This window comes from Mustela putorius, unplaced genomic scaffold (assembly GCF_011764305.1).
Source record: "Mustela putorius furo isolate JIRA1106 unplaced genomic scaffold, ASM1176430v1.1 tig00000788_pilon_pilon_pilon, whole genome shotgun sequence".
NCBI classification, from domain to species: domain Eukaryota; kingdom Metazoa; phylum Chordata; class Mammalia; order Carnivora; family Mustelidae; genus Mustela; species Mustela putorius.
In genome coordinates, this window is record NW_025421481.1 from 11,068,565 (window position 1) to 11,091,710 (window position 23,146).

General features: G+C 41.3%; 1 protein-coding gene across 1 annotated transcript in view; it reads right to left on the reverse strand.

The window, feature by feature from the left end:
• Positions 1-2,064: 2,064 nt before the first annotated feature.
• CRADD (CASP2 and RIPK1 domain containing adaptor with death domain) overlaps positions 2,065-23,146 on the reverse strand; it is a 178,511-nt gene continuing 157,429 nt past the window's right edge. Inside the window, exon 3 of the mRNA XM_004748541.3 lies at positions 2,065-2,700. Within this exon, the coding sequence (XP_004748598.1) occupies positions 2,399-2,700 (302 nt within the window). The 3' untranslated portion in view covers positions 2,065-2,398. The remainder of the gene's footprint in view (positions 2,701-23,146) is intronic.

Consider the following 23,146-nt stretch of genomic DNA (forward strand, 5'->3'; position numbering starts at 1 on the left):
AGGTAGCCTCTGGAACCGTAGAATCTTCAACCAGGCAAAAACACGTGGACTCCTTGCAGGCACGTCACCTACCCCATTCTCCTGGGAGGCAGGCAAATGCCTTTGGCATCACTCTCCACAGCCAGAGGCAGAGATGAGGTAGTGACTTAGATGCTCTGTTTCTGGCATTCTGCAAATCTGCAAGAACGTGAACAGGCCCAGCAGCTGTGGCTGCCATGTGATGGGGGGGACACCCGCTCATTAAGGGCAGCAAGTCAGAGCTCTCTACCGGCCCCGGCAGCCAGTGATGGACAGAGCACCGAAGTGTCTTTGTGCATGACGGATTCAGCTTTCCAAGCAAACGGTGGGAAGATGAACTAGCTAATCATCACACCCGTTTCTAAAATGCCATCTAGTCAGATGCAGCAGAGCCCAGCCATATGTCCTTGGCCATAAATGTGGTGAGAACAAAAGCCAAAGGAACTCTGTTAGCAAGCTCAGGGGAACAAATAGCGAAGTAACAAGTCCAAGATTCAGAATGACAGGCAGTGTGGAAGATGCCACAGAAGTACAATCTATCACTAGTGTAGTCATGGGGCCAAAGTCTATGAGAATTTTACAAGATAATGAATTAATGGCTGGTCTACAAAATGGAAAATTAGAGCTGACGAGGCCAGCAGACCATCCTTTTGAACTGTCTGTTGACCTGTAATTGATCTTCTTTAGTAAAGGGAATATGGTTGCCAGACATCTACAAGGATGTGATTGACATGTCCCTGTCACCTTTTGGAGCACTCATATCATGTTCAACTCAGCTGTTCTATATACTTGTCCTGGAATAGAGTTAAAAAGTACAATGTTTTCCCTTTGGAAAAAATCCTGAGTTAGGTTAAGATGAGGAAATAGATTCCCCAATTATTTAGAAGAACAGATCACGGATTGGGACTGTTCGCCTGTCCCTCTCTTTATTGGACCCACGGTACTGTTAGTAAATTACATCACATGTTAAAGCTCAGCAGGAAACACGGTCCCAGTCCTCCTGCAGGGCCCTCAGCTCTAGCTACCAACCAGCTCTGCCTGTGAACTTCATCCGTATGCAGCCACAGCGGCAAGCAAACAGTTCCCACTTCTGAGAGCTGACTAAGGGCCAGGCACTGGATGAGACGCTGGAAGACATTATTCCCTTAATTATCACAAAAATCTAGGAGGAGAGGATAATCATTGGCTCTTTTGTATAGGGTCAGAGAAGAGGGGCAGCTTGTCCACAGCGATGCTGTTAGCAAGAGGAGAGCGGGACTCAAGTTTCTTTGAGGAGCACAGGAGAGAGAGGAGGAGAAGCAGCAGGGACCAGGTGGAAAGAGCAGGGCTCCAAAGACACATTCTAGCTCATTCACCACCTGCAAATCACTGAATCTCACTACAGAAGGAGGCTCACCTCTCTTGACCAGCTACTTCATAGCATTTTTGTGAGGCCCAAATGAGATCACATATATGAAAACCCTTGATTGAAAACAAAAAAGCATTTGACAAATACCATGTGTCATTAATAAAAAGACAGAAGACTAAGTCATACTCCTTGGGAGTGTAACACTTCAATCACTGCAACGTCAACGGAAAGACCACACCCTCTTTTGTCCCCCAACTAAATCCTTTAAACACAGGATTTTCTTAAGCAATCTCTCAAAGATGAAGGGCTCAGGGATGGATGCTCGTACCTGAACTGGCCTTAGAGCTTCAGTGTCTTAAACGTAATGCAGACATCCCCTCTGAGCGATTTATCCTGACTGGAGAAAGTAACCATTTTGTCACTACTAGTAATTGTGTTCCAAAAAAAGGACTACTGTAATTTTACACCCTTAATCTATGCACTACAGGAATGAGAAAAAACAAATAATACTGTCTCATGAAAGGCCACATTCTGTACAGTAATTGACTTTTTATTATCATCGATAATAGCAAAGTCCACAGTTCAGTTCCCAGGCAGTATCAAAGTAGATATTATATATAGATATAGATAGACAGATATCTCTATCTATCTATAGGACATCTGTATGTAATACGATAAGCCAGTAATTTTTTGAGCCATTATGATTTACCAGTTTATTAATAGGCACTCACACAATTAAAACCTGCACAATTAAAACAACGCAATCTCCAAGACATTAAGAACAATGAATTGTCAAGTTGATGTGGTAGAGCTACTGAGTAATCTGGCCTTTCAAGTAACGCCAACTGGAAATCTCATTTTCTCCTTTCATTTACAGATCATTAAAAAGAAAAGACGCCCCCCGCCCCCCCCTTCCCACTCCTACCCCCACCTCCGGAAAGCCCAGAAACTACCTGCCCTGGGAGAAAGTCAGGATTCCGCCCATGCAACTTGGGGACACACTCTCCCATGGGATGGGGTCGGGAGACCCCATCATTCCAACATGTGCTGGAGCACTGAGGGGTCCACCTCCACGGCCTGGAGGCCTCTGTGCAGGCTCCGGAAGGTAGCCTGCTTCCCATTGCGCTGGCGCCAGCGAATGAAGGCCTCCACCATCTGTGACTGCACGTTGTGGGGGTGGTTGGCCTTACAGCGGTAGATATCTGACTGGGACAGACCCAGAGACAGCACCACAGGCTCCCACTCGGGGCCCAGCCGCTGGGCCAGCTGGTTGATCTGTTGGTCTGACGGCGAGCTGTTGAGGATGTGTGGCGGGATGCCAGTCATCTGGTCATCTGGAGAAAGGAGAGACATGGGGGAAAGAGCAAACGAACACATCAGATGGGGGCAGAGATGAAAAAAGTGACTAGAACAGCATTACGCTTCATCAGGCAGGGCCAGCTTCCTCTAGTTTTCTTGAGGGCTGCTCAGTCAAAGGACACATAGAGGAGCTTACAAAATACCATTTAGCGTCTATGAAAATGTTTATTAAAGAAAAGGTTAAAACAGGAAAATAAAAATAACTAGACAAATAAAAATAAAATAACTATAACAGGCTTTCTTCCCTCCATCTCTTTTACCAGAGAGGCCAAGCAGGGGGTTCAGAGGGAATTAAGAATGCCAGCCTGGGCCCCAGTTCCCTCTGGCACAGGCCTGTGGGTGCAGGGGTGATGCCCTCTCCTGCAGGAATGGCTAGTGCTGGAGGGAAACGGGCTAAACAGAACAGCTACTCTCTCCTGATAAACTTGAACATTACCAAGAAAAGTTGCAGTTTCCAACAGAAGCAGAACCAAAGAGGCCTGCTGAGAAAAAAAGAAAACCCAGAGACCACAAGGTAGCTGGAAGAGTTACCACCCTGGTGGAGACCAGAGGAAGAAAACAAAACTTGTGCTATGGAAGAGCAATGAGAGAACCTGACCTTGCCCTTCCTAGATCCAGTCGCCCCCAGGCCAGGCTTTTGTGGAACTCTGACACCAAGTGAGTGACTATAGACTGCCAGGCATATCAAGGAAGAAGTACCTTCAGTTACAATGCAGAAGGCCTTCTAGAGGAAGGAGGCTAAAACTAAGCCCTGAACTGGAGAAAGAACCCAATACAGGAAGTGTGCCTGAGGAGAGGAAATTGCCTGTGCAAAGGCCCAGAGGCAGGAGACCATGGCAAATTCAAGAAAAGAAAGAAGCTCAGTGTAAGGAAGTGCAGAGAGTGAGAGGCACTCCAAACGTCCAAAATTCTGGTGTTGCATATTGGTTAGGGCCAAACTAGAAGTGCGGTTTTCATATTCCTCATTCAGCCATGTGCACAACAAACCGCACTACACTTGTACCACGCTTTCTGTCACCAGCATCACGGGAATCTGAGTCAATCCCACTTCACACTCACCAGCTCATTGTTTAGATTTATGAATTCAATAAGAAGTCAAAAAGCATCCTATTAGAATAGCTAATGTTTTCCACTGCACATGCCTTTCGCCCCAAGGCAGTTGCCAATATCTGAGGCACGAGTTGCAAAAGTACTGTCAAGGGCTCTTTCTGGTGTTTGTCCAGACAAGACCGTAATTTTTTTAAATGATTAAGACCCAACTAGAATAATGATGATACTACGGACCAATATTTTATATTAATGGTAACAATTTTATGGCTTTTATAAAACTATGGGCACTTTCATAAACATGTGGGCTCATTAAAAAAAATTCAAGCCACATAAAAGAGTACAAAGGAGAAAGCAAGTCCTCCAATAACCCACCACTTAGAGTTGGTGAACATTACTCTGGATAACTCTTCAAGCATATATACTATATTATTGGTTTTTTTCTGATAAGGGTCATTTAATTTTGCTTGAATTTAACAGAAAAAAAAAAGAAACAGAAGTGAAAACTAAATGGCTTTTTGACTTATAGTTAACTATTTAACCAACAACAGCAACACATACACACACACACAAGATTTAACGCTGAGAAAAAAATATATGAAAATTTAAGAGCTAAACTACATATTTTTACATTAATGCTGTATAATTAACACCTGGTGTTTCTTCTTCCTTTCCTCATTTCTTGCCTATATAATTTCTCTTTCTCTCTTTTTTTGTTTTAGAGAGCAAGAGAGAGAATCTATGCACACAAGCAGGGGTGAGGGGACAGAGAAAGGGAGAGACAATCCCAAGCAGGCTCCATGCCCCGGGCAGAGTCCAACACAGACCTCAATCTTACAACCCTGACATCATGACCTGAGCTGAAATTAAGAGTTGGACACTTAACTGCGTGGGCTACCCAGGTGATAGCCCACTCATCAACGTGTACTTTAAAAATCCCATTCAACCTCATTTCCACTAGAATGGCTATTGTCAAAAACAAAACAACAACAAAAACAAAACAAAACAAAAAAGCCCCACCAAAATAACATGTATTGGTGAGGATATAAAATGGCACAGCTGCTACGGAAAAGAGTGTGATGGTTCCTTAAACAACAAGACATGGGATATCATACAATCTAGAAGTTCTACTCCTGGGTTATACACCCAAAAGGACTGAAAGCAGTGAGTCAAAGAGTTATTTATACACCCATCTTCTTAGCAGCATTATTCCCAGTAGCCAAAAAGTATAAGCAACCGAGTGTGTATCAAGGAATGGAAGGAGAAACAAAACGTGGTCGATCATACATTAGAATATTATTCAGTCTTATAAGGGAAGACATTCTGTCTCAAGCTACAACATGGGTAAGACTTGAAGTCATTATGCCAAGTGAAATAAGCCAGTCACCAAAGAACAAGTCCTCTATGAACCCATTTCTAGGAAGTACCTATGCTAGTGAAATTCACTGAGATGGAAAGAACGGTGGTGACCAGGGGAGAGCGTGGGGGGAATGGGGAATTGTTTCATGGGCAGTCAGTTCTGCAACGTGAGAGGAGTTCTGGAGGTTGGCTGCATAATGTGAATGTACTTAACACTACTGAACTGTACTCCCCCAAGTGGAAAAGATGGCCAGTTTCATGTTATATTTTATCACAATTAAAAATGAAAATTTTTAAAAATCTCATTGTTGTCTTCTCATAACTACATTGAGTTTTTATTTCCACTGAATTGATCCTGAGCTCTCTGACAGCACGAAATACTTGTGAGGCTGTTTCCTTGCACTGGGTTTCTGCTCGGGCCCAACAGGTTGTATGTCTGTTTCCGCAATCCCCGCTCCCTTCTTTATTCTGCGTAGCATTCTCACGTAGCTGTCGTGACACTCACCTTCATCTTGCTCACATTTAACACGAGCGTCTCTATCCTGAGCTTCTGTTTGCTCTTTTACAGTAAGCCAACGTACCCCTAACACTCTCTCCCTCTGAGCTACAATTTGTGCTTGGCTGATGCTTTTTACGTTCTGCCACAGAGGAAAGTCAGGACACACTAGGCCTGCCCTGGTTGGGGGTCCAGTGTGCTGCTCTCTCTTTTGGATGCCAAGGAAATGTCTCATGCTGCAGCCTGTTCTGCCTAGCCAGGGTGCACGCACTCCTGCGGTCTCTTTCCCGTAGCTCAGCACAGAGATGGCCTGCCCTGGGTTGCCTTCCAGCCTCTGCTCACAATGTCTCCTGACATCAACCAAGATCATCTACTCACCTCCTCCACCAGCTTCTTTCATAATTTAGTAGGGGTCCTGAGGACTTTGTCCCCTTCTCTTTGTCCCCAGGACTGCTTCTGAAGGTTCAGGGTGGGGTGTTTCCTTCCTTTGGAAAGGGCCTGCCATTTTTCAAAGTACATGGCATCAAAGTTGTGATTGGATTTTTTGTTTGTTTGGTTGGTTGATGCTGGCGAATGTTTTGGATCAGTTCATCAGGTGATGGGGAGGGAGCCTCTGTGGTTCTGCTACACCGTCACCTTTCTGACTCCTGGCCAACTATAAATGCAACATAGGCTTTGGGTCAATTATTGGGAATGAGGGCAGTATTTGCTCTCATTCCTCTGCATGTTCAGGATCACATATCCCTTGGGAATACTGCCTTGGAACTCAGAGATGGCCAGCAGTTTGTGGACACAGGCCGGAGCTAAAATAACTAGGCACAGAAGCACTACTCATCCAAGAACATGTCAAACCCTTCCAAGGAGACCTTCCAGACATGAGGAGACCATAACAGCTGTTTGTGCTATCTGATCTCGAGCAGGAGTAGTATCCTCACGAGGCCCTTCCAACGTGTGAATTCTGCTGAATGCAAAGTTGAAAAAATGAGAGTCCCAAGGGGGGAGCCTGGATGGCTCAGAGGTTTAAGCCTCTGCCTTCGGCTCAGGTCATAATCTCAGCGTCCTGGGATTGAGCCCTGCATCAGGCTCTCTGCTCAGCAGGGAGCCTGCTTCTCCCTCTCTCTGCCTCCTTGTGATTTCTATCAAATAAATAAATAAAAATTTTAAAAAATTTAAAAAAATAAATTTAAAAAATGAGAGTCCCAAGGCTTTAGTGTCAACACCCAAGAATATACTATATAAAATCAGGTCAAGCTATAAATTAATCCACTGTGACCATCTGGCCACTGTTCACAGAGCTTGATGTGCATACCACGAGCAGTGTACAAGAGGATATCCAGAGGTCCACAGGTGAGCATTCTGTATTAGAATAGTCATCTATTAAACAAATAGTAATCTAATAAATAAACAGTCCTACTGTTTTTTTTTTTCTTAAGATTTTATTTATTTATTTGACAGACAGAGATCACAAGTAGGCAGAGAGGCAGGCAGAGAGAGAGAGGAGGAAGCAGGCTCCCTGCTGAGCAGAGAGTCCGATGCGGGGCTCGATCCCAGGACCCTGAGACCATGACCTGAGCCGAAAGCAGAGGCTTTAACCCACTGAGCCACCCAGGCGCCCCAACAGTCCTACTGTTAAAATAGTATCTATTTTAATACAATTAGAAAAGTATAAATAACATTTCAAACTCATGACTACAAGAATTAAGATAATAAAAGTTAAAGAGCAGATCCAGAATGACACAAAAGTAACAAAAAAGAGAAGTAGATTTTTAAATAAAAAGTAAATTTAAATACAAGCAAGGAGTTAGCAGTACAGGTGGTACAAAGAGAGAGCAAAAATTGTACCAGCAGAAGCCAAATGACTGGTGTGTGGGAAGTCTGGTGTTTCTCACCAAAAGCATCACAAGCCTTTGAAGTGGGCCATCCATTAAGCAGGGCTGTCCATGCACCTGTTCATGGCCTGCACCTCCGACGCGCTAGTAACTCCAGCCTGAGCACATAAGTCCACATACCTGGGGCTGAGGCAGCACTGTGCCTGGTTACGAACCACCAGATACTGTGACAGAAGTGTTAACTGGTTTTAAATATTCTAGATGGGGAATTAGCTCCTTCTATCCTGCCAGAATGTTCTCTCTCATACAGATTCTAAATCCTGCATGCAACTCTGTAATCCCATTCTCAGTGAAGTGAAAACTCCTATGTTTCAAACAAAACAACATTCTCTACCAAACCCCTCTACCACAACGAAGCCATCCACTTGAAGGGATAAATACCCTATTCCCCATCTCCCTATGAACGCCCATCCCTCCTCCCTCCCCTCCCTGTGGTCATTACATCTCCAACTATCTCCTCCTCCCTCATTCATACCTAATTAACCACCAAAAATCTCCTTTCCCATTCTTATTGCATTTAGAGTCCAGTCTAAAAGTTTCATACTTAACTTTTTTGTTTCTTTTAAGACTCTTCTGTCTCCTGAGCTCTCATGGGTAGAAATCACGTCTTCTACTTCTTGCCCTCCTCCAAGATTTAGCCCCTTGCTGAGCACAATATGGAACTCAATGTATAGTACTATATTATACTCTTTTTTTAAACTTAATTTTATTCAAATTCTGTTAATTAACATATAGTATATTATTAGTTTCAGAGGTAGAGTTCAGTGATTGATCAGTTGCATATAACACCCAGTGGTCATCACATCACATGCCCTCCTTAACACCTGTCACCCAGTTACCCCTCGCCCCCAATCTCCCCTCCAGCAGAACTCAGCTTGTTTCCCACAGTTAAGAGAAAGACAGTATCATATGATTTCACTCATATGTGGAATTTAAGAACAAAACAGAGGAACATAGGGGAAGGAAGGGAAAAAAAACTCATCATATTGTTAAAAAAGTTCTTCCAAGTCAAGTTTCTAATTCATCATCTCCACAGGTATGTGCTTCTGACTTTTTTATTTGTTCCAGAAAAAGAAGTCATTTCTTCCAACAAATCTTTGCATGGACAGCACCCCTTGGTCTATCCTGGCTGAGTGTGCAATCTCCAAGTGAAGGAAAAGTCTGCAAGCCCATCTTCCTGTCTGGTCAACCTCCCCTTTCTGATCTATATTCTTCTATAATATGAGGCCACCTTAACGGTGACCTAAAAAAGAGGAACTGTACAGGATTCGAAAGCACAGTTCAGAGACTGAAGATTACGGAGTAAAGCAAAGGTGCAGCAGACCCATAAACAGCTGCTAGGAGACTCAGATAAATCTCTGCTCAGGAATCTACAATAACAGAAAGGATTTTAACTATAAAATTCCTTTAAAAAAAAAGATATTATGTATTTATTTGAGAGAGAGAGAGCATGTGCGAGAGAGCACAAGTAGGGGAGAGGGGTAGAGGGAGAGAGAGAGAAGCAGGCTCTCCCCAAGCAGGGAGCCAAACATTGGGCTCCATCCCAGGACGCTGGGGATCATGACCTGAGCCAAAGCAGATGCTAAACAGACTGAGCCACCCAGGCTCCCATAAAATTCCTTTTTAAACTTCAGTTACTTTGTGATATAGCCGGAGATATAAAGTACATATGAGTTCCTTGTAACAGTGACTCAGTTGGATATGGGGTTGCACTTTTAAAAACTATATACATTCCTATGCAGAATTTGGTAATATATTACCCTTCTCAACTCACTGCTGCAGTGAACCACTGTCACTGGTGGGAGTATCACATGCTTTAGATTTGCTGGACCGAAAAAAAGTTGAACTAAGAGACTGCCCCTTTCTAGTGCAGCCACTTTTTAGGAGCAAAAGGCTAACTCCTGCCTCAAGGACATGTAAGGCCTCTGCAAGCTGAGTTCACTGATGTTCCATTGACCAAAGCAACGCATGTGGCCAAGTCTAAGACCACCAGGACAGTGTATTAAATGTTCTCACAGGGCAGTAGCAGTAAAAATTTGCTAAGCAATAATTTATAAACACTCACAAGTATACTGATACATTTTAAAAATCTAAATGAACTAATACTGGGATATATATAATGCCAAAACTGGTGCAAGAAAAAATAGAAAACTTGAATAGACCTAAGTATTAAATACATTGAAATGGCAATCAAAGCCTTCCCCTGCTCAAGGGCCCTAGGCCCAGACAGTTTTACAGGTGAGCTATATCAAATGTTCATGAAACATTGAATTTCCTATCTTCTGTAAGTTGTTCTAGGAAATTGAAAAATAACAGAAGTTCTATAGCCTATTTTATTAGGCTGCTTTACTTTTTGTTTGAAACAGGATAAGGAGAATATAAGAAAAGTTACAAATTCTTTTCAATGATTATTTCATATGTAAAAATCCTAAGTATTTATTGAGTAAAAACCATCTATTTAAAATAATATATTAGAAACAAATAAAACTTATCCCAGGATTACAATAATTTTAATATCACTAGAACAATTAATTCAATACCTCAGTAGTCCAAAGAGATAAGTCACTATTATCTTAATAGATGCAAAAAAGTATTTGATAAAATTTGACACATATTTATGATTTCTTTAAAAATTAGGAATATGGGGAACCTATTTAACCTGGTGAAGATTATGAAAGTCTTCAATAAGCATTTGATTTAATAGATATCTTTTAAACAGTTTCCCCATCAGGGCAGAAACAAAACAAGAATGCCCGGTGTCACCACTACTGTTGTATATAATAGTGAAGGTCCTAACCAGAGGTATAAAGAAAAAAAGAAGTTAGGTATAAGCATTTGAGGGGAAGAGATAAAACCATCACTATTTTCACATCATTTGATCTAATATGTAAGAAAAGGCCAGGATCAATAGATAATCCCTTAGACGGACACCTGGGTGGCACAGTCCATTAAGCGTCTGACTCAGCTTCAGCCTGGGATGTGATCTCTGGGTTGTGATATTGAGCCCCCCTTTGGCCTTCACACTGAGAAGAGAGTCTGCTTGAGACTCCCTCTTGCTCTCCCTCTGCGCCGCCTGTCTCTCTCTCAAATTAACAGATAAATCTTAAAAAAAAAAAAAAAAGGATAATCCACTAGAATAATTAAGAGGGTTGAGTAAAATCACCAGATAACAACTTAAAAACCAACAAACACAAAATATGATAAAAAATAAACATTAAAAACCATAAAGTATCTAGAAATTAAATTAGCAAAGTTCACATAAGACCTCAACAGGGAAAGTTTTAAGCACGAATTAAAAGACATAAAGCAAGATCTGAATAAATGGAGAGTCATTCGTGCCCTGGGTGGGATGACATTATTATTATATAAACATGACAATTCTTATAATAACAATTAAAATTTTATAATGGGGAAAGGAGAGGCTTTCTCCAAACTGGGAAAAACTAATTATACAGGGAAATGTAAAACAATACTTTTTTACACCACACCCTACCCAGTGATGGAGTCTGTATGGATAAAGGTAAAACATAAAAGATAAAGCTATAAAGTTAATAAAAATAATGGAGATTATCTTTATTACCAGCAGTGGGAAGTGTCTTTTTCAATGAATCCCCAAAAGATGAGGTTTTTTTTTCCATCAAAATTAAAAATTTCTGCTCAGTGAAGGAGACCATTATTCCAGATGACAGAGCAGAATGGACAAAGATACTTGTCAATGTCTAAAGCCCAGGAGTCAGGACTATGTGGATGTACAAGGACCCCCAAAAACCAAGAAGAAAAAGATAAGCACCTCCACAGAAAAAAGGATGAAGTTACGACAAGGTGACTCGAATTTGAGGAAACTCGGAGAGAGGCTCAAACCCAGAAATTTAAGAAATAACAATGGAAATAATCATGATGAATCCCCTTTTGTGCCTAGAAATCTAGGCAATACCAAGTTCTGACAGAGATGTGGAGATGTAGAACTATATTCCTCACTGGTGGGAATGAGGACTGGGCAGCCATTCCATAAGCAAGCAGGCATGGGAGTAAATTGGAACGTGGTGTATGATCTTGTTCCTATGTATATGTACCACAGAAAAACTCCGAAAATGTCCCATAAGGGACACGGAGAAGGCTGTTTGTATACAAATCGTGTTGTTTGTGCTAGGAAGTATGCATATACCTTTTAACCCAGTTGTCATCTTTTGGGGTTCACAGATCCCAGAAACCTTCTCACACAGATTCATGAGGGGTCATGTCAGAATTCTATGGGAAGAAATCTGCTGGAAGCAGTATCTGAGCTCATTACTACGGGAAGAGACAAACTTGAGGGGGCACAAAGGGAATGCTGGACAGTCAGGATAAAGCAGAAATGTAAGAAAAAGAAGGAGACCTATACCAATGCAAATTCTAAAATATGTATTTCAAAACAACACCATTAGTGAAAACACACACAAATGAAAGAATGTATTTGAGACAGAAAGAACAGTTTATTGTGGGAGGGTAGCAAACGGAGAGGTTGGGGATACTACCAGCTTGAGAAAGCCAACCTGACCGGCCGCCTCCCAGGGCCCACGTGAACCCTGGTTCCCCAGTGCAGTGGCTCAGCCCAGAAATCCCTTTGGCGGAGGGACTGGCTGCCGGGAAATGAAAGAAAAGCACCTTGGAAAGAAAACTAATTAGAACCACTTGTTCTGATAGATCATCACAGAGAACAATGTGGTCCTCACAGAAAGGTGAAGAAATAAACTGGTCTTTCAAAAACTGATTCCAGGATGATGAAGAGACTGACCGCCCACTTCAAATAACAAGGCCCTGTTGCAAAATACAAGTAAATCATACTTATTGTCATGGAAAACTTGATTTGACTATCAAGTCCATGGAAGGTCAACAACAAAACTATTAGCAATAATGGAGTTCTCCCTGAAATAAAAGGCCTGAGGCAGGGTGACCACAGCTCCGGGCGAAGAATTAATCAGCAGGCATGAGCCCTATCCCTATTTGAATTTGCCATCAATTAGCCATATAACTTGGGGTAAGACATTTAGCCTCTCTCGGATTGTATTCTCATTTGTAAAAAGTAAAACCAGATGACTGCCAAAGCCTCATTTAGATACAACAAATTATACTACCTTTTTAAAAAGCAATTTTATTTTCTACAGATCTTGTTTTTCTTTTTTATTTCTCATTAGGGAACAACTATTCATTTATTGTTGCATTACTTTTCCTATATGTCTTCTAGACAAAACAAAGACTTCTGTGGTTTTAATTATAGTTTTTGCTAATTTGCTTCAGCTTTTTAAAGATCACAGATGGAAACTTATCCTCCCATAGCAAACAAACAAACAAAACACCCAGTGAATACTGGTAGAATCAACTTTTTCAAAATAGTACAAAAACTTTAAAAGTTTATGTTACAACTTTCTGGGCCACTGATTTTTCTCACGTACTTGCACAGACCTGACTCAACTCCATCAACCTGCCATTCACTGTGCTCCTTGAAACCACCCACCAACCTGGAACCGTAGGACCTTGCACAGCTGGTCCCTCTCTCTGGAATGTTCTTCCGCTGACTCCCTCCCCCACGGACTGACCAGCCTGTTCTGAATCACAGCACCCATTCCACTCTGTGATCCCCCATATCTACATAGTACTTTCTGATCTGTAGCTCACCAACGCACTGTTGTCTGTTGTTGCGATCTGTCCTTACCCCACACACTCATCCTGTCTCTGCTAGAATGGAAGCTCCTCACAGGCAGGAGAACCATGTTGGTTTTTGTTTAATGAGGTATCCCGGGCACCTAAAATGGTACCTAGCACATAGTCAGCACTCACTACATAAATGAATGTTGTTAGACAAATAAACAAATTAAAAGCAATGATCCATTACAATTATAATAAATTCACTTAGCTCTGCTGTCTATTCTATGGCTAGAGTGTTACCAAATGCTCCCACTTTTAAGTTACTTAGCACTCAGAAACCAAAGAAATTATAGTGCATAATCTGGGACTGAATAGAAAATAAAAAGAGGGCATGACTCCATAATAATAAAATACTGTCAAGGTGAAGCATAGGCAGCTACTCGCTTTCTATACTTAACTGGGCCACATCCACGTTTAATTTGAAGAGTCAGAAAGATTCCAAGACGGCTTCTGGGTAAATACGGCAAACTGAGGCCAGTTCCAGTCTTCACTCTCTCCAATACTTAAGGAAATGAACAAAGGGTAATAAAAATAAGCCAATGAAAAAAGATGGCAGAGCCACCTTCCAATTCCTGATTCCCTGAGCTGTATTGATTATTCAACAAACAACTGAAAGATTCACTCTCCTATCCCCAAATCTGGAGGGGAATGAATTGGTTATTTTTTCTCTTCTAACTTTAGTAGAGTGAGGATGGTAACTCCTACATTGAGGTATGGAAAGATCAGAAATGTGAACAATCAGGACTGACCATCCCTAGCAGAAGTGACAAGACATTTCATATGGTAAAGACTGCTGGGCACAGGTGTTCCATATCACAACAAACAATTCAACTGAGCTCAGTCCCCTGCCCTGACTCTTCTGCCTACATGTGCCCTTAAGCTAAAGAACAGGAAACAGCCAGTCCTCCGAGGGGTCAGAAGGGGGTCAAGGAGAAATCACCAGTGTATCAGAGCACCAAAGGCAGAATCCAGCTGCTCCATCAGGTACAAGATGGAATGAAATGGAATGGCAATGTTGTGCCCGAGTTTTCGCATCCGAGAGACTACCAAGGAGCCAAGCACCGATGCAATCACACGAGGGTTTATTTGACAAGCTTAAGCTTGGGCCCAAGTACACCCGACACAGCGGAGTAGGGACTTGGATCCCGAGCTTAACTAAGGCAGGGGTATTTATGGGTTCCTGTTACTAAAGCAAGGAGGGGGTTTCTGGAACCAAAGAAGGGTGGGGCTTTCTGATACTAAAGTAGGGTGGGGGTCTGTAGAACTAAAGTAGGGTTGGGCTTCCTAGGACTAAAGTAAAGTAGGGGAAAGTTCAGCCCTTGGGCACAGGGGTCTGTGATGGCTGTGCTTCCGCTGAGGCTAAACCCGGCCTCCACAGCAAATGAGTAACATATCAGAGTAACAAGTGATTTAAAAAGGAAAACATTATATGGGGGGGGGGAACCCTGACAAATCCACAGATGCCAAAATAAGAGAAAGCATTTTGTCATAGAACAACTTAATAAGGGTATAATAGGAACATGAATACAGTAAACAAGAGCTTAACAATGAGATAATCAAATAACAAAATGAGATTTTAAAAGCAGCTTGTCATACCAAAACGATAAATTGAGGACCAAAACAGCATCATCATGAAATTCATAAACTGGAAGTACCAAAGAACAGAATTAACATGATTCAATTTATCTATATTCAGGAAAGACTTGAGGTAAACAGAGATAAAAGGCAGAATTTAAAGTAACTGGAGAAAAATGATGACTGTGGAGGAGAGAAAAATATAATCCATTGAAAGGTTAATGGGCATCCCGAAAGTAGAAAACCCAGCCCAAAGAATTCAAAGATCTAAAACAAGAAAATATCCCTAAAATGAATAAGAAACAGAATCTCTAAAATGAAAGAGAATACTGTGTTTCAGGAATAACTAATGAGAGTAAATCAATAGTGAGACATATTCTGGCTAAATAATTGAGTTTCTGGTTCTAATAAAATAATTCCTTAAGCAGAAAAAGCAAGTTGCTACAAGGAGGAGAAAGTCCATTAAATTTTCAACAGTACTTTAAATGCAAAAGATAATAAAGCAATTCCTCCAAAATTCTAAGGGGAATAAAGTAAAGTCTATGAATACTATTCTTAGCCAAGATGGTTTTCAAATATATAGGTAATTGGTAGGAAATTAGTGATAAAAACTCAAGAACTTGCCATGAAGACTTTTAAAAGAAGGCTCAGAACAATCGTTTTTTGTTTTTTTTTTAAGATTTTATTTATTTATTTGAGAGAGAGGGAGAGCACTGAGGGAGAGGGAGAGGGAGAAGCAGAATCCCCACTGAGTGGCGCCTGATCTGGGGCTCAATCCCAGGACCCTGCAAATATGTCTTGAGCCAAAGGCAGACACTTAACAGACTGAGCCATCCAGGTGCCTTGAAAGTCTTGAAAATCCATCTAGTAAGTGCAGTGAATAAAATGAAGACGCTAGCACTGACATACCAAAAGTGGGTCGGTGGCAATGTTTGCTTTAGATGCAGGCAATAAAGGATGCACGGTTTACAGATAATTTAAAAACAATAATAAAACCTCTAAAAATCTGCTTTTTCATATCAACATGTGCCCAAAATTCTAATCAATACAAATGATAAAATATTTCTCTTCTCTGGGGTACAATGCTCCCCTGTCAGATAGTCTGCCCTGAGCCCCTTGACTTATTTCTTGGTATCAGTAATAGGAAAGACATGTAAAAAGATTAGTACAGGGCACTGAATTCATTTAAATATAAAACTAATTTTAAACAACTGAACAGGGATGCCTGAGTGGCTCAGTCGTTAAGCATCTGCCTTCAGCTCAGGTCATGATCCCAGGGTTCTGTGATCCAGACAAGCAGGTTTCTCTGTCTGCCTCTGCCTGCCGCTCTGCCTACTTCTGCGTGCTCTCTCTCTCTCTCTCCCTGCCAAATGAATAAATAAAATGTTAATATATAAATAAATAAAACCACAAAAAAAAGTAACTGAAGAGAATACAATGCTGTATTAACCTTGACTATATTAAAATAATACAAGTGACCAAAATTAAAGCTAGATTATAGAATAGAATATAAATATTGTATCTTGAATTTGTGATATAGCAATGTAACTAACCAAAATCCAGAAGGGAAGAAAGAAAGACGGGGAGAGTGTCAATGATCTCATTTATCATAGCAGAGAGGAATTAACTCTCTCTTTTTTAAGATTTTATTTATTCAATTGTCAGAGAGAAAGAGAGCACAAGCAGGGATGTGGCAGGCAGAGGAAGAAGCAGGCTCCCCATGGAGCAAGGAATCCGATGTGGGACTTGATCTCAGGACCCTGGGATCATGACCCGAGCTGAAGGCAGACACTTAACCAACTGAGCCACTCAGGTGTTCTGAAATTAACACTTTCTCAAATGGGGAGGCAGCAGTCAGGAGAGACTGTTATCTATGGTAGGAAAGAAGCCCTAAATCTCAGTAACTTAACAGAACAGATTTCATTTCTCTCTCACAAGCCCACCACTGCAGGTCCACATGGCTCTTTAGCACACCCATGAGCTAGTTCTGCATTCTAGGCTGCACTGATATTACACTTCTCCACAATCACATGAGAACCCGTGTTTATCAAGATGGAAAGAAAGGATAAGAATAATAGATCTGGCAATTAAATACATCAATCCCTAAGTGACCTTCTGCTCACTTCCGTTCACGTTTTGTGGCTAGAGCAAGTCACAACGTCATACCTAACTAGAAGGGAATGTGGGATACTCCTGTATCCCAGGATGGGGAGAGACCTGTGTGAACAGCACTAATGTCTACTGAGAAACCTAACTGGGGAGAAGAAAAAAACAAAAACAAAACATCAAGTTCTTCATCATCTCTTAACCACAGAAGGAAAAAAAGTACATTTCTTACTGTGAAAAAAAATTGTTTATTCAAAGTTTAATTTCTTTTCACTTAGTTTCTTTTCCTTTAATTCAAATAAAATTAAATGTAATGGTCTTTAAATTTAAAAACCAGTATGTATCATGTTATCCTACTTTTGTAAAAGCATTTCCTTTTTTTCTTTTTCTTTTTCTCTTTCTTTCTTTCTTTCTTCCATCCATCCATCCATCCGTCCATCTTCCCATTTACAAACATGCTTAAAGAGATGTCAAATGGGGACATTCACATGTTGTTGAGGCTTATTTCTAAGTGGTAGGATTTTTTTTTTAAAGATTTTATTTATTTATTTGACAGAGAGAAATCACAAGTAGGCAGAGAGGCAGGCAGAGAGAGAGAGGGAAGCAGGCTCCCTGCCGAGCAGAGAGCCTGATGCGGGACTCGATCCCAGGATCCTGAGATCATGACCTGAGCCGAAGGCAGCGGCTTAACCCACTGAGCCACCCAGGCGCCCCTAAGTGATAGGATTTTTGATTGTTTATTTATTCTCTTCTTTACTCCTTGGATTCTTTATAATGAACATGTATCATTTTTATAAACATAGCAGAATAATTATTAAAATATGAATGAATGAGAAATAACGCTTGATCTTCCACTGTTAAACATTAAAACCACTAGATAGTAAAAACAGAGAAACATGGCTTTACAGTACTATAGGAAAGGAAGAGGGCTAAAGGAGCAGTAAGTGTTGTATTTCTTGATCATTATATTCTGTTTGAAATTACAAAATGGTTAAATGCGGATAGCTTCGGACCATGTAGCCGGTTTCAATCAGTTATGTAAAAGACCTACATTTCTGTTTCACCACTTTCTTGAAGTCTTCTATACCTTAATTCAGAATAGTTGTTGAGAAATGTCAGGGCTGATACAGGTTACTCCCACCAATATGCAGCTGCTTATTGAGTTTAAAAGAGATGCTCTACAGAAAAGAAGTTGTTTTTTCCCACTTAAAAAAAAAAATATATATATATATATGGACATTAAACACAAAAGAACAATTAATAAACTAAAAAGGAAAAATAACTTTTTAAAAAGATTTTATTTATTTGACAGAGCGATAGAGAGCACAAGTAAGCAGAGCAGCCGGCAGAGGGAGAGAGAGAGAGAAGCAGGCTCTCTGCTGAGCAGGGAGCCTGATGCGGGGCTCGATCCCAGGACCCTGGAATCATGACCTGAGCTGAAGGCAGCCGCTTAACTAACTGAGCCACCCAGGTGTCCCAGAAAAATAACTTCTAATCAGAGTCTATTTATCCATTAAGCACAGTGAGGACAGGGATGAGAGCCCACATAACTTTTTGAAGCCCATGAAAATGTTTTAATTTCTTTCAAAATGAGAAGAAAAAAATGAACTTCAGTCAAAGAAAATGTTTGAATATATAATATTAATATATTCATCTTTATACCAATAGAGTCCTAAAATGTCATTTTTAATATTTTTTTATGGAGGAAGGGGCCACAAAGGCAAGAGTGCCTCCAGCCCAGGCAAGTCATAATGCAGCCCTGTTTCTAGTATTTCTAAGTCACAAACTTATTGGCAGGTGGCAAAAATTACTTGGTTTATTGAAACGTGCTTCAAAACTACCCTTTTGAAATTAAAAACAGAGTGCAGTTGTTGAGAGACAAAATTCCACAGTGCCTTGTATATTACCCAGCGTGCATAAGTGACTAATTGCAAATTCTCAACACTAATGACGACACTGCTTTTCAACAGGCAACAAGCAAATGACATTAAAGATTTCTTTATATGGAAGTTCTATTATACAAATATAAATTTTGGGTATTCCCCTTTTCTAAATAGGTAAAATGAACTCTTTAATGACATTATTTCCCACGGATGACTGTTCTTCAGACGTTTCAAAATTGTTTAAAAACATCTGTAACTCTATTTTAGTCTTCAAGATCAAAACATCGATATTTAAACTGATACCCAAACGGAAGGAAACAAGGTACCCCCAGGGTCCTTTGACATTATCTTTGTCACTGGTTCCTGGTCATTAAAGAGTGAAAGAGAGTTACTTTAAAAAAGTTTTGACTGCATATAAGTTATAAAATAACAACTCTGATAGATACGCTCTCCTTATCAGTACTAAACCTGCCCAGAGGAAGGATACAATCACTAATGAGTGCTTACAGACAGGTGACTCCAGGCACCCGCACGAAGCAACGGAGCTCCACCAGGCTGAACAGCGGAGCGATAAGCCCAAAGAAGTAAAAGAAGACAATGATTTTGCCTAGCAAAATCTTTCAAAGTTATGACACCATAATAATTTCAAAAGTGAAACTTCTAGTCCTCTTACCAGCAACTGGGGGAGAGGGATAGAAGGCATGATTTTTAAGTTGCCTTCTTCCCACAATTGGGAGGGACGATGAACGTGGTGATTGACATAATCAAGAATTAAAATAATTCGGATAGATCGATGGAATGATACTAACAAGATTTAATTTGTGTTGGGATAAATGGGTCATCCTATCAAGCTTAGAAAATCAAGCATGACGGCACAGAACGTTTTCGGCTTGTCTTAAATGCAGCTCAGGAGGAAAAGTGCAGATGCCTTAATGGCCTACAAACGCAGTGGGAACCTAGCACATGCACAACACACGCGTAGACAGACAGACAGACAAACACATCCGTCTGGAATCAGGGAGAAGGAAGATGACAGTCTCACAGAACTAGCATTGGTCAGACAGACCACTTCCACACTGATGACCTGACGGCACAATCTAAAGACAGAGATGCAGGACCCTGAACCTCAGAGACTATAGGGACCTTGAAAGCTATTAACCTGCAAGCACACACATGGTCTGTGGAAAGCACCTGGCATGGGTGAAGCGTGATTTTTAGTCAGACAGAAACTGTGTCTTACTCAGAGTAAGGACACAGTGCACGGTACTAACATCTCCCAACAAATGTCTTTTAAGACCTTGGGTTTAAAAAGATATATGGCAGGGGCACCTGGGTGGCTCAGTTGGTTGGGTGACTGCTTTTGGCTCAGGTCATGATCCTGGAGTCCTGGGATCGGGTCCCACATCGGGCTCCCAGCTCCACAGGGAGTCTGCTTCTCCCTCTGACCTCCCCTCTCATGTTCTCTCGTTCTATCTCTCTCTCAAATAAATACATAAATAAATTTTTAAAAAAATGTATGGTGGAGTTGCAACTCAGGTATGGGGCACATTCTGAACACCTCACATAAGGCCAGAGTAGCCGGGCAAAGCCGGGGAGTGCGGCCAGTTAGCAAGAGCTGAGTACCACAGTGAGTTCCATCTTGCTTTGGGACTTTGTAACTCTTGACAAAATTTTAATTTCCTTTGGATTTGCATGGTTTCAGATTTTGTGCCTATAGTGAAACTTCTATAATACTTTTAATCAATTAATTCAAATACGCCTAATTTTCCATAAAATGGGATGGTAGTCTGAAAACAGTTATGCTAATTCAGCAAATATGAATTGAGCCCTACTAGGCTGAGGGGCACTGCTCAGGGCTAATGATCCAGCAGGGAGCAAATTTAGCTATTCACGGAAAGGGTCTGCAGTGTGCCAAGAGCACCTCTGTGGAACTTGGGGTGTGAACACTACCAATCTAGACGAATTCATTTATTTGACCAGGAAAACAAGGCAGGAAATAAAATCGGAGGAATGAAAGTCACTTGCTCATTCTCCCCATCACCTGGCATCGATGCCTAGCCCAGTGGGTATTCTGTGCCTACTCAGAGCTGCACGTCACAGCTGAAGTTAACAATTCATGAAAGGATCTCAGAAATAACATGGGGTCATCCTTAATAAAGACTCTTTTAATCTCCTTGTGATTCTCAAAAAATGGAAATGTTTCCAGACTATGCTTTTCTGGCTTTTGACCAAAAATACATGTATTAGAAGCACATGCATATATGTGTGTGTTAAAACCGAAAGAGAAGTTTCACAAAGCATAAAATACTGACCTTTACTATATGATATGCTATTTTATTTTAATTCCGAGTTCAATCATTAAATTGACTTCATGTCCCACAAATGGGCAGCGACCAGAAATCTGATGCACGTTGTTCTAGTGTACATTCAGCTGGCCAATTTCCACTCTACCTTCAATAAGTAACTCACATTGTTACCTCCTCAGAGAAGCCTTCCGGGACTCCTCCAATTACCATCAACCATGGCCTTCCAGGAGGCCTGAAAAGAGTGACAGAATACAGGGGAGGGGCAGATTCAGGAGAGAATGGCCCGGGAGGTGGCACGGGAATGTCTCTATATCCCCTTAAGCCCCACACTGGAGTAGGAGCCCCGCCAGCACAGAGATCGAAAGGGTCCCTCCTACTACTGATCGATTTCCTGGGTACTGAGCACTTCCTGGCACATTATGAGTACTCTATAAGCAATTGTTAATGAATCCTTTGGGGAGCTGATGAAAGAGCCAACCCTGAAAGCAAATAAAAGAACCCATCCATCGCATACTGCACACTGGTAGCCAGTGGACTTAATCTGGCCCACAGATATGTTTCATTTGGCCTATGCTGTTCAAAAAACTACAGCGACTCCATTTGAAAATTGGGAGCTTTCACAAAATTCCAGATTTGTGGCTTTGCCTGTCAGCTCACCAGAGTCATCCTCATGCTGGTTAGTCCCCAACATCCACTCTCTCCCGCAATGCACTTGAAAGCCCAGTGGCTGGGCTGCTCTCCTTTGTCCGGGATCTCTCAGGCCCTACATGTGTCTGGTTTGCAACTCCTGCACCAAGCCACAGGCTACAACAGTCTACTGCTTGGTGAATGAGCCTGTAGCCACCGGGGAAAAGAAGAGCAAAAGGGACCCTTCTCGCTGAAGAAAGCACAGATTCTCCCAATTATCTGTGATCTTTTCACAGAGGTGAAAAACTACCCAAGATAATCATCTTATTCTCTGTCTCTGGGAGGAGATTTTTTAAAAGGGTGAATTTATAAGAAATAAGGGCCAGAATTAGAACATTTTATTTTTCTTTGTATCCATTGGCATGGAATAACACCATTTTGCACAGGTGGGTTTTCAATAAACTTGGAAGTGAGGCTGTGGAAAATTTTTTAAATGCTGTACTGGTCTCAAAATTCCAGTTGTTCAGATATAAAAATGATGTTTGAATACCTTCCTCCCATGGACACAGCCCCATGAAAGCCCAGCAACTCTCAGTCGAAATCACTCTCAATTCAAATCCCAGAATATTTTTAAATAGGAATGGACAAGTTATTTCTAAAACTTGTAAGGAGACGTGAAGGATCTCCTTATAAGGAGAACCAGAAGAGCCAAATAATTGCAAAAAAGAACAAAGTTGGAGAATTATACTTCTTGATTTCAAGACTCATTCCTAAGAAATGAAAACAGTGTGATATTCATGAAAAAAATAGAGAACTAGATCAATGCAATAGCCTGAAGTCGAGAAAGAGATCTACACCTGTATGAATTTTTGACAAAGGCGCATAGGACATCGTGCAGAGATAGGAGAGTCTTTTCCACAAAGGATGCGGAAACAGTTGGCTATCTAGATGACAAGGAGAGAACTTCAATCTACACTTCATGCCGTATATAAACTTCAGGAGTCCCAAATGAAAAACCCATAACTACATAACTTCCTGAAGGAAACATTAGGTGGAAAACATGTGCAACTTTAGCTTAAGTAAAGATTTCTTAAAAGTGACACCAAAAGCATGATCCATAGAAGAACAAGATGTCATCAACATGTAAAAGTTCTCCTCTTCAGAAGACACTACTAAGAGAATGAAAAGACAAACTACAGACTGGAAGAAAATACTTACAAGTCATATACCTTAGAAAGGACACACAAAGAATTCTCTGAGCTTAATAAGAAAACAACCCAATTTGGGACGCCTGGGTGGCTCAGTTGGTTAAGCAGCTGCCTTCAGCTCAGGTCATGATCCCAGCGTCCTGGGATCGAGTCCCACATGGGGCTCCTTGCTCAGCAGGGAGCCTGCTTCTCCCTCTGCCTCTGCCTGCCATTCTGTCTGCCTGTGCTCGCTCTCTCCCC